At 37.6% G+C, this 15437-nt stretch overlaps 1 protein-coding gene across 1 annotated transcript; it reads left to right on the plus strand.

The window, feature by feature from the left end:
• Nucleotides 1–6782: 6782 nt before the first annotated feature.
• Nucleotides 6783–13977, plus strand: FAM174A (family with sequence similarity 174 member A). Its single transcript, XM_034440739.3, has 3 exons — nucleotides 6783–7338; nucleotides 11808–11942; nucleotides 13534–13977. Exons 1-3 carry the CDS (start codon nucleotides 6968–6970, stop codon nucleotides 13535–13537), a joined length of 510 nt encoding a protein of 169 aa, XP_034296630.2. The 5' UTR covers nucleotides 6783–6967; the 3' UTR covers nucleotides 13538–13977.
• The last annotated feature ends 1460 nt before the right edge of the window (nucleotides 13978–15437 follow it).

Consider the following 15437-nt stretch of genomic DNA (forward strand, 5'->3'; position numbering starts at 1 on the left):
ATGTATGAACTTTCATCATTCATCTGCAACACCTATTTGTGGGAGAAGAAAAGAAGATGCATTTTCCTTTTTCTACCTAACATCAGCCAACCCTTTTTCATTCATTTAAAAACATAATTGAGTACCGGTAGCATTTACTGAATCCCAAGATCTGTTCCTATTATGTCATGTAAAATATTTTAAATGAAGAATTGACAAAGTATTTTAAATCAGTTTCTAATGGCAAAAGGGAGCAATACAATAGTGGGTTCCACTTACCTTCGCTACCGGTTCGGCATCGGGAGCGCTCGCACATGCGAGCTTGCTTTGCTCATGCATGTGCAACACACTTCTGCACATGCTCAGAACCTTCTGCGCATGCACAGAACATCCATAATGACGTCTAGGCAGGTAGGTAGAGCCTCCCACCACCGCTACTACCGGTTCGCCCATCACTGGAGCAATATCTTGATCTAAATTTCAAGGACTTTCAAGGATTTTCACCTTAAACATTCTACTAATAGACAAAATTATAGGAAATCAAATAGAACATGATAATTTCTTTTTAAAAAGTAGCATCTGACACTGATAGCATACAAATTTGATAAACTGAATCTAAGATTAGATTGGACACCAATTTAATTAATAATTTGTAGTTTACTTAATAAAAGGTTACATAAACACTTTTTAAAATTATGCCTAATAAAATTAAAATCTGCCAAGTTGGCATTCTGTAAAGTTAACTTCAAGCAGTAACATAAAAAATGAAAAAAGCTTATTTTTAGGATCAAATTTATAGTACACTAGACTTCAATAATAGAACATTATTATTAATGACAGATGATGTAATACAAATATTGGAAGCAAGAATTGTCAATTATTTGTAATCCAATTCTGTATATCTGTAGGGTGCTAAAAATTCTACATCTTATCATATTACAGTAAAAAAAAGGCTGTTATAAATTAGAAGACTAATGCAGATTTGTTCTAGCTTAGCCAGAACTTTCATACTAAACCAATGGAGTAAAAACACTGCAGAATCCTGCTTGCCCCACTTTGAAATGCATGTATTGAAAAATAAGTTGGTGAGCAAAAATAATAAAAATGGCAGATTAAATTTCAATATATTTTGACTTCAATATATTTTGACAGGGCTGATGATCAGTAGCAAAATTGCTGGCTGGTATAATGTCTACTGTACATTGGTGTGCCAGCTTCAGCTTCATGAAGTACAAGTGAACAAAGCTAAAGACTGATAAATCAAAAATGCCTAGGCTTCTTTGGACTCAGTTCTTGCAACCATAACAAAATACTAAGAAAGGTATAATGAAGTCCATCCAATGAAACAGATCATCAGATCATCTTAGCCAGAACACAACAATTTATGCTCATAGAAAGTTCCATGTTCAGACCAGGTCTTTCTATCACCTGAAAACATAAGACAATACCTGTCCACTCTAGTCAAGTTCAAATCACTGGGATCTGACAGATTACATCCCAGAGTTCTGAAGGAGATGCCAGATGTGACCTCGGAAACACTGAATCATATCTTTCAAAGATCCTAGAGCACTGGGGAACTACAAGAGGACAGGAAAAGAGCTGATGTGATTCCCATCTTCAAAAAATCAGGGAAGAAAATCAGATCCAGGAAACTACAGATCAATCAGCCTGACATTGATACCTGGGAACCTGGAAAAGATAATCAAGCAGCAGATCTATGAACACCTAGAACCAAGCAAAATTATAACCAGAAGCGAATACAGGCTTGTCAAAAAAGAGATCATACCAAACAAATCTTATTTCATTCTTTGACAAAGTGACTAAATTAGTGGACCAGGGAAATACTATGGACATAGTATATTTGGATTTCAGCAAGGCATTTGACAAAGTAGACCACTTCATGGTAAACTAGAAAAAATGTGGGCTAGGGCTTCCTGCCTGGCTCCGCAGCTTTGAAGACGCTCTTTTTTGAGCGCCCGTTCTCTGGTTACGTAAAAGTCCCAGAACAGCCGAAAAACTGCTGTCTGGAGGCTTGGAACCCTCTCCCTGGGCAAAGGGGAGAGAGAAGAGTCGACAGGCGGGGGTAGAGCCCCCCCAAGTGCGCTAGGAGAAATCCTGGGGCGCAAAGGGCGCAAAGGGTGTGGGCTCCCTATTGAAGCCTGTCAAGCCACTCCGGACCAGAAACGGAGCTAGAAGCGGAGCTAGAAGCTGCGACCAGAATCTGCAGAAAATCAACAGGGGGGATTTTTAACATCTTTACCTCGATCGCAGACGGAGCAAATCAGGAGAAAACAAAAGGAAATTTGCAAGTAACACTTTAACTCCGCTTTAATATGCAGAAAATGGCGCCTGAGGGCGGGAGGAAGAAACTACCAGGGGAAGCGCTCGTTAAGGCTTGTTAATACTTTACAGCTACTGGATTACACCCTAAGAGAAAGTTTTAAAGGGGAAGCGTCCATGGAAAGAATTTGGTATTGAGGAAAAGAATTTGGTTCTGATTTTAACTAAAATCTGGTCTTTATACTGTGTGGAAAAAAGTTGAATTGTCGTCCTGATAGCTGGATAAATACAAAGTAGCTGAAATATGGCTGACAATAGGGCTGGTGAATCAGCAAATTCCCAAGCCGTGACTGTCCAGGCTTTTCAAGAACTTCTAGACTTTTTTACTTCAGCCCTGCTGAATACAATCGAAAGGGCTTTTTCAAAAAATAGCTTGGGAAATTATAAGCAGGAAATTATTCAGAAGAATTTGTTTTTGGAAGATCAGGAAATGGACAGGATTAAGAGATTGGCTGGTACAGCTGAAACAAAGGTTTTGGTGGACGTTTCCATTCCAATGACAGAAAAGCAACAAATGATTTCTTTATTGCAAGCTGACAATCTTTATGGCAACAAATTTTGGCTATATGGACAAAGAAATGGATTGAATGATTATACAAACCAGAAGAGACGAGATGAGGATTTTAAGTTAGAAAATCTGACTTCAAGAAGAGAGCGAGTATTTCAGAAACATCAACCTCAAATCACTATTTTAAAAGTTTCCAAAATAAAACTGGGGGGATTGTTGAAAGAATTTATTAAAAAAAAGGATTGGAAAAAATACAAAAAGAAGTGAAGAACAGAAGATTAAGAAAGATATTCTCCTGTGGATTTTGAAATTGGCAACGGGCAAATATGTGTTTTAATGGTATTAAAAGATTTTTAAAATGTTTAACATAAGGTTATATTATTCTACAAGATATATGTGATAAATTGTATAAGCTTTTAGGATGTCTAACCCTTTGAAGCGAAGAGGATTAATGTTAAACTCAGAATTTTATTGTAAACTGATAATTAGTTTTGGATAGTTAAGGGTTGTTCTTTTAAAAAGTTAGAGGTATTAAGACGGTTAATTGAAAAATTGAAAGATACCCTCCTATAGATTCTGAAATTTATATTTGGTAAATAAGTGTTTTAAAGGTATTAAGAGATTTTTAAAATGCTTAACATTAGACTATATTATTTTAAAAGATATATGAGATAAAATGTGCAAGATTTTAAGATGAATTTTTTTTTTCTGGTATAGAAATGGAATTTATTCATGATTTTTATTGTTTGTAAGACTGCTAAAGTATCGGACTATGCATTAAGAAAAAGGGTTTTTTTTCTTTTTTTTCTATATAAGCAGGAAGAATGAATTTAATTTGATTGGTATTGAGAATTTATAAAAGGGAGGTTGTTGAATTGGAGCAAAGGGAGTTAAAGAACATGTGGGAGCCTTGAACTTTATAATTTGTTAGTTTATTTTAGCATATGTTTGTTAGATGCTATACCCTGTTTTTGCTCTGGGAAGTCAGGGGTGGGGTGGGGAGGGGGGGATAAGGGAGGGGGGAAGTGATGATTAGAGAAATGTCTTAGCAGAAGAAAGTGTATTCTAGAATATAGGAGTTGCTCAGATACTAAAGGAGGAAAATATTTCACAGCAAAGAAGGTAGAAAGGAGAGAGGAGGAGGGGGTAGGAAGAGGAGAGGGAGGGAGAGGAATGGATGAAAGGAGAGGAGGAAGGGAAGGGAAGGGGACAGGAGTAGGAGTGAAGGCGAGAAGGGGGAAAAGAAGAGAGAAGTGGGGGAAAGGGAAAGGAAGTAGGATGAGGTGGGAGAAGAGGTAGGAGGGAAGAGGAGAGAGGGACGGGAAAGAAAGGAGGAGGAGAAGAAGGTTTGTTGTGGAATGAGGGAAGAAGGAGAAGAGCAACTCCGAATATAATTAAAATGTTTTATTTTAATGCTTTCTTTAAGGGAAACATATATATGGAGGATTTCTTATGTATAAGAAAATGTATAATTTATGTGGGGAAGGGGAAGGGTGGGGGGGAGAAAATTGTTTGTATTTCTTATAAAACTTTTTAATAAAAAAAGAAAAGAAAAATGTGGGCTACACAGTATCAACACCAGATGGATTCATAACTAACTGACAAATTGCATTCAATGTGTAGTTCTTAATGGAACTACATCTACATAGAGGGAAGTAAGCAGTGGGTACCACAACGTTCTGTTTAGGGCAGTACTTTTCAGCATCTTCATAAACAATTTATATGAGGTAATAGAAGGAGAACTATTCACATTTGCAGATGACACTAAACTGGCAAGAATACCCAATACCCCAGAATATAAGCCCAAGATCCAGATGGATCTCTACAGACTTGACCATTAGGCCCTGTCTAACAAAATGAAATTAAATGTAGACCAAAGTAGGGTCTACACAGGCAAAAAAACCCAAATGCAAAGGTACAGATTAGCTGAAACCTGATTTGATAGCAGTATATATGAGAGGGATCTTGAAGTCCTAGTGGACAATCATTTAAATATGAGCCAGCAATGTGTGGCAGCAGCCAAAAAAACCAAAGCAATCCTAGGCTGCATTAACAGAGGGATAGAATCAGGATCAGGTGAATGTGAAGTATTAATATCACATTATAAAGAGTTAGTAAGACTACATTTAGAATACTGCATCCAGTTTTGGTCAACATATTATAAAAAGGATGTTTAGACTCTGGAAAGAGTGCAGAAAAGAGCAACCAAGATGATTAGGAGGCTAAAATAAATGAAGAATGATCGCATGAATTGCTAGTTTAGTGAAAAGGACTAGTTGTGGCATGATAGCAGCATTCCAATATTTGAATGGCTACCAGAAAGAAGAGGGTGTCAACCTATTTTCCAAAGCATCAGAAGGCAAGACAAGAAGAAATGAATGGAAACTAATCAAGGAGGAGAAGCAACTTGGAATTAAGGAGAAACTTCCTAACAGTGAGGACAATTAACCAGTGGAAGAACTTGCCTTCAGAAATTGTGGGTGCTCCATCACAGTAGGTTTTTAAGAAAGTGGAAAGCCACTTGTCTGTAATGGTATAGGGTTCCTACTTGAGCAGAAGGTTAGGCTGGAAGACCTCTAGTTCCCTTCCAACTGTGCTCTTCTGTTATCTTGCAAAGCACATTAATAATCAATTTGCCTATCTTAATGTCCTCCAGGTATGTTTTCTGTACTATAATATTGTGATGAGATTTGTACTGCAATATATATGATAGTAACAGACTTGGAAAAACTAAGGAGATAATAATGGGCTAGGCAGAAACATTTGCTGGAGTCACCTACTGGCTATTATCATTGCCTTAGAGACCCTCCACTTCATTTTGCTGCCATCTTTTATTTTTTATTGATTTTATTGTAATTTCTTTGATTATTGTGAGTCACCCAGAATCACTGTGTTGGGTGGCATTACGGTAACTGGTTTATTGATTAATCCAGAGAGTTCACACAGCAGACACTAACTACACCATTAACCCTGATTTACAAAATAGAATAGTTTCTCTGGATTCAGAGAAAACATCAAGCCCAAACTAGGTTGAAATCTACATTACACTACAGCTTCATGCTTTCACTTATCTGGTCTAAGGCAACTTTTGATGTTCCTCATTTTAAAAATCTCTTCCTTAACTGGACGACACGTAGAACACACGGCATGGCTGATAGGTAAACGTTTCTTCCAGTTGGTTTATTATCTAATTACTACCAATTGCTTATTATCTTTTATTCTTGCAGGCACAGGAAATGTTGAGGAGCTCTATTCAATACAAACAGGAGCGTCTATATTAGTGAGCATTCACAACAATATCCCAAAGGTGCTTTTTCAAGATGCAACTGGACTTTCTGGTTTTTCTTTGAAGATGTTCCACTTCTCATTCAAGAAGCTTCTTAAACTTTGAGCGCAAATGGTTCCTGTAATCTGAAAATTTTCTGGAAATCCGTTCATGCTCACGCACCATTGGGAGGGTGTTCATCCCAAAGTGCATCGCTAAATCTCTATGGAGATTCTCAGTCATCCAAGTCATGGATGTCCCAAAGGTGATTTTTCAAGAGGCAACTGAACTTTCTGGTTTTTCTTTGAAGAAGAAGAAGAAGCTTCTTGGATGAGAAGCAAAATGTCTTCGAAGAAAAAGCAGGAAGTCCATTTGCCTCTTGAAAACGCACCTTTGGGACAACCATGACCTGGATGACTGAGAATCTCCATAGACGTTTGCAAAGCAAACCATCCAGATGTGGATGGATAGATGGATGGATGGATGGATGGATGGAAGGAAGGAAGGAAGGAAGGAAGGAAGGAAGGAAGGAAGGAAGAGAAATGTTGGGACAAGAGTTATCACCAGGGAAGCATATACAAATCTGGTCCCTATCTGGCACTCCAAAGCGCCTCTCTTTCTATCCGCTCTTTCTCCACCCTCCCCACTAAACCGCCGCGGCGACAACTATTGCGCAGGCGCCCGAGGGCCCTCGGTCACGTGGCAGGAACCGGGGATGAGGGGCGGAGCTGAAGCTTCGTAGCGTCGCTCGGCGTCCATGGCAGCGTTTTCAGTCGCCGGAAAGATGAGCACTTCCGCCTTCTCGTCTTCCTTCCGTCGAGGAACCGGCGGGGCTTAGGCCGCGCTCTGCCAGGCCAGGCTTTAGATTGGGTGCCATGCGGCGGCTCTGGCCGCCGCCGCCGCCACCACTGACGCTTTTGCTGGCGCTGCTTTGGGCGGCCGCGCTGTGCGGAGGAGGAGCGGCGCCTTCCCCGCTTCCCACCACGAAACTCCCTTCCGCGTTGCCGGATCCCCCTCTGCCAGCTGTAGGAGTTGGCCCCGACAATGCGCCCTCGGGCCCGCGGAGCGGCGGCTCTTCTGTCGGCGAGGAAGCGCGGAGCGGCGTCGGCGGCGTGAACGTGAACGGCAGCATGGCCGCCGCGCCCCCCCGCTCGGAGGTCAACCAGCCCATGACCCAGCGCGCCCTTTCGGTGCTGGTCCTGGCCAGCGCTGCCCTCATCGTTTACTTCGTCATCCGGACCGTCCGGTGAGCGACGCCTCAGCCTTTTCTTCTCGCTCTGTCCCGGGAAGGGCTTGACGGCGCCCCCCCCCCCCCCCCGCGGCTGCCTTCCCCGCCTTTAGCCCTCCGACCGCGGCTTGTGCTTGGACCTGAACGTAACTAAGGCTGAGTTTTTCGGGGAGAGAGCGGAGTAATTTGCTTCGGGTCGGCCCTTCTTCCACTTCCTGCCCTTGTTAGTCTCCCCAGGGCTTAACGTTCATTTCTTGGGCTCCGGTAAACTTGAGGAATCGTTTAAGAATCGTTTTTTTTTTTTTTTTTAAATCTCCTACCCTGTTTTTGTTGGGTTGGTTTACTGTGGAGTGTTTTTTGCCATATATCTGAGTGTGGGGAGGGTTAATTTTGTGGCTCACTTAACGATTGTTTTGAAGGCCTAATTTGGGTTTGACATTCCTCCACCACCCTAGAACAGGCCACCCGAATACAGTCACAGAATACAGAAGAGCTGGAAGGGACCTTGGAGGTCTTCTAGTCCAACCCCCCCTGCTCAGGCAGGAAACCCTGTACCGTTTCAGACAAATAGTTGTGTCCAATCTCTTCTTAAAAAACAATTAAAAAGGGAAATGGACCAGTGGATGTCTAATGCTTCTTGTTCTCACACTGGAAAAGATTGGTGGGACTTAAAACAAAGTTCAAGCAAGGAGAAGGTGGCTTCAAATCAATATTCTGTAAGACTGGCAGGTGATAGATAATGTGTAGAATAACCAAAGTCAGGGTTAGAATTCCTGTGGAGATATAAAAGAAACAGGCTTTTTCTACTTTATATGTCTTGTGATACAGTGACTGCGCGGTACAAATTCTCATGGATTACATGGACATACATCGTGATAAATGCAGACAGAAAAATAGTGATACAAACATATACTTATGGGTGTAAAGGGTATTGTATCTTGTTTGCTCCTTTAGGTTTGTTTCCCCCCCCCCCTCTCTCTCAGCATCTCTGCAATGCTTACAGAAGCACTGATAGCACCTGAGGCCTGAGATGTAGTTAAAATGATGAAATTCAGGGTGTGGGGAAATCCTGACAGATGAAGTCTGGAATGCTTACATAATTTTGGAAAGAGAATTTGAAATGAATAGCTTTAGAATCATAACAAAATACCGGTAGTCCTTGGCTTATGACCATAATTGAGTCCCAAGTTTCCATTGCTAAACAAGAAAGTTGTTAAATGGGTTTTGGCTCATTTTACAACCTTTCTTGCCATAGTTAAGTGAATCACTGAGTTAACTTTGTTACACAGTTAAGTGAATGTATCTAACCAGTTGACTTTGCTTGTCAAAAGGTCACCAAAGGTAATCACATGACACTGGGACACTGCAACCATCATAAATGCATACCAGTTGCCAAACACGCAAATTTTGATCTTGTGACCATGGGGATGCTGCAACAGTTGTGAGTGAAAACAGTCATAAGTCATTTTTCCCAGTGCTGTTGTAACTTCAAACAACCAGTAAACGAATGGTTGTAACTCAAGGACTCTCTGTATAGCATTAAAAGATAGACTTTAGAGATTTTAAGGAAGAGTAAAAGAAAAAAATGGTTGGCATACATTTGTTAAGTCTGGTGCTCTACTGAAAGGCCTAGTTTCAAGTGGTTTCCAGCTGCATAAAACAAGGCTTTTGAAAGCTTAAAAATCCTCAAAGGATAAAAGAATGTTCAGCAAGTCATGTGAATTTCATTTGGTGTTAATTGGAAGCTAAAGATGTAGATAAATAAATGGAAGGATGGATCATAATAAAATGCTTCTAGAGTAAGATTCCTTATTCCTTTTGCATAGATACAAGTGGACTTTTAAAGTGTTGACCCTAACTCTTAAGAGATTCTTTTGAATTTCTTCCTTTTCATGGTGTGTACAAGAGATTAGATGGGAAAATCAGCTCTCACTAGACATACACCATAGATATTATATTGAATCATACATGAAAGAAGCAGAATATACTTTGGTAAGGTCTCTATCCTAAATAGCAGTTTACGTTACATTTTTAAAAAATTATCAAATGTAATTTTAGAAGAAATTTGTAAATATTTGTTTTAAATTGGTATGCTATATTTCAGTATTTTCTGTATAATGAGCTGTGTAGTACCGTACAAATCCTTAATTCAAATGTTCTTCATATAAGTGGAGCTCCTTCAGTATTTATTTACATGAAGCATAGATTTACTAGAATATCAGAAATCTGATAGCACCTTTTCTGACCAGGCATAAGCTTTTAGAGGCTACAGTTCACTTCATCAGATACAACTCTTTTAAGTTTCATAAATGCTGCAATAAGGTGCAATCCTGGTTTTGGTTCTTTCAAACTTCTAAATGGCGCACATGAATTGAACTGTAGGTTTTCCCCCCTACAATTTATTTTATTTATAAAGCCACATATGAATAACTATTTTCTGAAGTGTTGGACAGTATCAGAAATATTTGCCACCCATGTCACTACCAAGAGTGACTCTAACAGTTCTTTTTAATGCATGCAACATACATACATACATACATACATACATACATACATACGTATGTACATACTTATATGGCCACCCATCTCGTAAGAATGTGACTCTAGACAGTACACAATAATTAAAAATCCAATAATATATAAAAACTTCATCACTAAAAACTATTAAAAATTATTAAAACTGCAAGTAGGGAGGATGATGTTGACTGCAGTAAGAGAGCCATTGCAAGAACTCCCCAGTCTCTTGTGTACTGTAAAGCTCTCAAAGTTGAATCCATTATTATGCAGGCAAATTGAAGTTTGTGCATGGGATTTCATTTTCTTGTTCAACATCATTGCAGCCCTTTCTCAGAATCACTGACACCATTGTAATTAAAGGCCAACAAGCCAGTATAAACAACATCTTCTGAGAGTGATTTTGGACAAATAAAGTGCAATGAAACATTCAGTGAGTATAACTATTGCTTTAACCCCAAGTTCATGCTGTAAAACCGCGATTGACTCACTGTTTATCTTGCATAATCACCTTCCCTGCCTTTTTTAAATTCTACAATATTTATAATTTATTCAAATACACCTTATTTTCCTGAATAATATAATTTACATGAGAGACACAAGTAATACTGCAATACTTGAATGAAGAAGTGGGACACATACTGAAAACGATATCACAAATTTACTATGGTCATGATACAAGAAACACAAGGGATTAAATAAGACATTAAAGTTAGAGAAGGTGGCAATAAATATATATTATTTTATATGCGCACAAACACAGAAACACACATCATCCTCATAATCACATATATAATGATTGTAAGCCACCCAGAGTTACCCTGTGGTAAGGTGAGCGGACAATAAATTTTACAAATAGTCTCCCGGTGACTCTGTTCCATGTAAAATTCCCATTTTACATATTGTTATTACTAATGGAGTTTTTAAAAAGTATTATTTTGATATGTCAGCAAATGGCCTCGTAATGAAAGAACAATTTGAACTAGCTCATTGGTTATCATGATCACTAAAAGTAATTGAATAGCATAGCCTGTACAGTACACATACAGTTACAGGTTACAGCTAAATGTAAAATGTTAGTTTGTATAGAATATTGAATTAGCTTAGAAAAACCATTTGTAGAAGGAAAGAATAAAGTTTCTTAGAGCTGCTGAGAGGCAGAAACCAAGAGGGCCTTAAGTAATATATCTTTGTATATTCTGTTTCATTGGTAAGAAATAAAGAACGGTTATTTTAGAAAACAGGATTATTACTACTGTTTGCTTAATTTCTTCAACACAAAATTCAGAGCTGCAATGAATAAATCAGTACAAAGATAAAGTTCAGAATTCAGTATTCCATAAAAGTTTTTCTTATTTTCAGATGTCCGTAAGCTTCAAGTCGTGACATTTTAGTTTGGCATTCTGATAGCCTGTATAAACTACAGAGAGAGGTTTATATAAATAGGCCAAATACATCTTAATTGGATTGTAAGCATTTCCCCTTCGTATTTAATACTTTTGAAGTAAAATAAGAAGCAAAAGCAGTTAAAAATGAAAATTGAAGTGAATATAACTGGTGAGAGGAGAGGGTCATTAAAACTCAGTGTGTAGATACAGTCTTTGGTTGTCCACTCCACCTCCCTTAAAAAAAAAAAAAAACTCTGTCTAGGGTGCTTGATACTTTATAAACTCATCTGTATATTCTTTTATCTTTCTACAATTTCTTTATGCTCTACATTGTAGAAATATATTTAAAGTTTAATTAGTTTAATATTTTTGTATTTGCATGGGACAAATACTAAAATTCGGGAAGGGGTGGAGATATATTTCATTGTTGACTAACTTAGAATACAAACTTTATTTAAATATATATTGACTCATTTATATGGTTCAGATGTTTCATTTTTATTTTGTACGCTGAAAGCTCAAATCTAATTCTGCTCATATTAGTCTTCCTCAGCCCTAATTAACACATTGTAACATTTGTATTAGACTTAGACGAAGAAACAGGAAGACACGGAAATACGGTGTTCTGGACACAAACATAGAAAACACAGAGCTGACACCTTTAGAGCAAGACGATGATGATGATGATAACACATTGTTTGATGCCAATCATCCTCGAAGGTTAGTACCTTTATTTCAGGAAGCAATATTCTTGGTAGTAATCTTACTATAATATTGGCACAGGTAACTGAATAAACAGACTAGTATTTTAAACTTTAAGAGAGTTGACTTCAATAAACTATGAGAAAAATTAGGGAGGACTCCATGAATGGAAATCCTAGAAAGAAAAACAGGATTCTTGAGAAACTCTGAAAACAAGATAATAAAGGCTCAAACAAAAACAGTACCACAGAAAAAGAAATGATTCCAGATGAAACCAGCATGATTGCACAAAGAGCTTTCCAATAAACTGAGGACTATTTATTTATTGTTTATTTATTGGTTCGATTTATATGCCGCCCTTTTCTGGAGACTCAGGGCGGCTTACAATGCGTTAAGCAATAGCCTTCATACTTTTGTATATACCTGCTTAGTAGGGCTTTTGCTCCCCCCCCCCTCCAGTGGTGTTCTTTTTATACAAAGTCAGCTTATTGCCCCCACAAACCGGGTCCTCATTTTACCTATCTCGAAAGGATGGAAGGCTGAGTCAACCTTGAGCCTGGTGAGATTTGAACTTGCAGTAATTGCAGGCAGCTGGTGACTGGAAGGGACTAGAAAGGAAAGTATAAAAAATAGAAAGTGGTACGTAACTAGAACAGAATTCCAGCAAATAGCTCGAATCTGCAAGGACGGAGTCAAGAAAGGCCATGGCTCAGAACGAACTAAGGCATGCAACAAATGCCAAAAATACCTCTCAAAAATTTTCAATATGTAAGGCACAAGAAGAAAGTCAAAGAAATGACCAGACCACTAACGGAAGATGGTGGCAAGAAGATGATAAATAGCAGGGAAAAAGCAAAACTGCATAATTCGGTCTTTGCATCTGTCTTTACATAAAAAGAAAAAAGTAGCCCAACCTATCAAAGTCAGCACTATGGGAAACAGAATAGGAATGCAGATCAAACTAGGTATGGAATTGGTAAGAGAACACTGATTTGCTTTGGACGAGTTCAAATCACCGGGACCAATTGGTTTACATCCCAGGATTCTGAAGAAGCTGGCAAATTCATTTGGAATCACTGAATGAAATTTTTCAGAGCTCCTGGATCACGGGGGAACTGCCAGAGGACTGGAAAAGAGCTGATGTGGTTCCAAACGTTCAAAAAGGGAGAAAAAATTGATCCAGGAAACTACCAATCAGCCTGACAACAATAACTGGGAAAATCTTGGAAAACCAGGGAATTTCTGAGCATCTAGAAATGAATAAGGTGATCACTAAAAGCCAAATGGATTTGTTAAAAGTGGTTAAAAACAGCAGTGGCTTGGGATAGCAAAATGGGCAGCATATACATTTAATAAATTTACTAAATAAATCTAACCTACAGATCTCATGAATCCAGGTTTTCAAGGATTTATGAAACAGTGAGCAGGATTGGGTCCAAATGAATCTCTGGCTACGATGTTCTATGGGGTAAATGTTATGGCAATATATTATAATACATTGGATAATATGAGATCCTACTTTTGTGAATATTGAATTTAAAAATATGTAACTATATTAATTTGGGTGAGCAGGTTTTGCTTATTTTATTTTTTTTCTTTTTCTTTATAGATAAGTATGTGCCTTGTGGGAAAATATTTCAATTGTGGAGCAACAAAAGAAGGCTGGAAGGAACGTGAAGTCAATATCAGAGTTGAGGATATGAAATGTATTATGACATCCTTAGTTTGTTGCAATAAATACTAATATTTTACTGTACCTTTTGTATATACAGAAATACTGTAAGGTCAAAGCCTATGGAAATAGCTCACTAAATTTCTAATCTATTTTCAACAGGGTATTTTCTGCTTATATTAATTTGTGATCTTTTTTTTTTTAAATTCTTTTGTGGGCCAACTTTTTTTTATGTAAACTGTGGTAATTTATTTGTTTGAATTCCTTGCAGCTAGCCAAATCTAACCATGTGTCAGAAGGATGTATGTTCTTAGTAAATTAGATGTATACTGAAGCTCTGTATGAATGATGTAAATAAATGTTTACAGTATTCCTAACATTCATTCCTTGTTCTTTGAATCTGTTGGTATTAGATGATATGATTTGGATGGAAGAAAAATTGCTTGCAATAATCGAACTAATCTATTAGCTGAGTTTGGAACCACTTTTTTCAGCAAGTATAAATTAGTGGAATTTTTATTTATACTCTACCTAATTTCCATAAGCTAATTAGAGAAGGACTTCTTGATACTCTTTTATTGTAAGATGTGCAGAATTGCTAAGACATCTATCAGCATTTTTCTATGTGCAAGCTTTCATGGAAGCTGTTAAAGAAAAGTCCACCATTATAATAACTGGAGATATATCAAATAATTTTATATAATAGACCCATACAATGTAACTGAATTTCTCATGTGCTAATGGCTCCTCTTGTTATATGAAATGTATGGGAATCTAATTATTCATAAATGAAACAGACTATTCAAAGTTTTTTTACACACAGATACACACTCAGCTATTCCTTGTTTAGTGGCTACCTCATTTAGTGACCCTCTGCAAATGCCAAGGTAATTTTTTAAAAAAATCATTTTCCAACCAATGTGCAGAGTTTTAACCAAATTTCTGCATCTGACAATAGTGCATACCAGAGTAACAATAAAAGTGGCTTTGTTGCACAAGAGAATTTTATCCAAATGAGAGAGCAACAGCCTTGATCTTTCGCTTCTGATCTAGGGAACAGATTATCACTAACGAGAGGGTGTATATACAATATTCATAATATTTAATTCTTAAAAGTGCGGTATAACATACACTTCCTTTCCCACTTTCATTAACAGTAAAATTCATCTCTTTGAAAATAAGATTGATAAATTGAAGATTCTTGGTTCTTAGGAGAATTAGGAAAATAATATTACTACTGCTATGCTACATTTGATTTAGAAGAAATATATATTTCAACTTATTTTGCCCATTATTCATAATCCACTGAAACTCCTATATTTCAATTTAGGAGCAAATTTAGCTATTTAGAAGAATTTTTGTCCAAAGAATGAATCATTTCAGTTCTGTAATGTTAAACATTTCTTGAATTGAAACTTTACTGGAATATCCACATTTGCTAGATATACAAATAAATTATGAAAATTGCCTATAGTGAAATTAGTGCTCTTTACTGCAGGAATTCATATAAGTCTGATAGATTGCAAAACTTTTTTTAAAAAAAGATGGAAATTTTGCAATATGTTAAGAGCCAAGGTGGCACAGTGGTTAGAGTGCAGTACTGCAGGCTACTTCAGCTGACTGCTAGCTGCAGTTCAGCTGTTCAAATCTCACCGGCTCAAGGTTGACTCAGCTTTCCATCCTTCTGAGATGGGTAAAATGAGGACACATTTTGTTGGGGGCAATACCCTGACTCTAAACCACTTAGAGAGGGCTGTAAAACTATGAAGTGATATATAAATCTTAAGTGCTATTGCTTTTAATATCAGTTATTCAGATGTTCGTTAATGTTTTTGGCTTTC

Source organism: Pantherophis guttatus, chromosome 2, assembly GCF_059756535.1.
Source record: "Pantherophis guttatus breed Tessera chromosome 2, ASM5975653v1, whole genome shotgun sequence".
In the NCBI taxonomy this organism is placed as follows: domain Eukaryota; kingdom Metazoa; phylum Chordata; class Lepidosauria; order Squamata; family Colubridae; genus Pantherophis; species Pantherophis guttatus.

Coding starts and splice junctions, on each gene's coding strand:
- FAM174A (XM_034440739.3), top strand. CDS start 6,968: ATGCGGCGGCTCTGGCCGCCGCCGCCGCCACCACTGACGCTTTTGCTG. Junction 7,339..11,807: donor TTCGTCATCCGGACCGTCCG/GTGAGCGACGCC, acceptor CATTTGTATTAG/ACTTAGACGAAGAAACAGGA.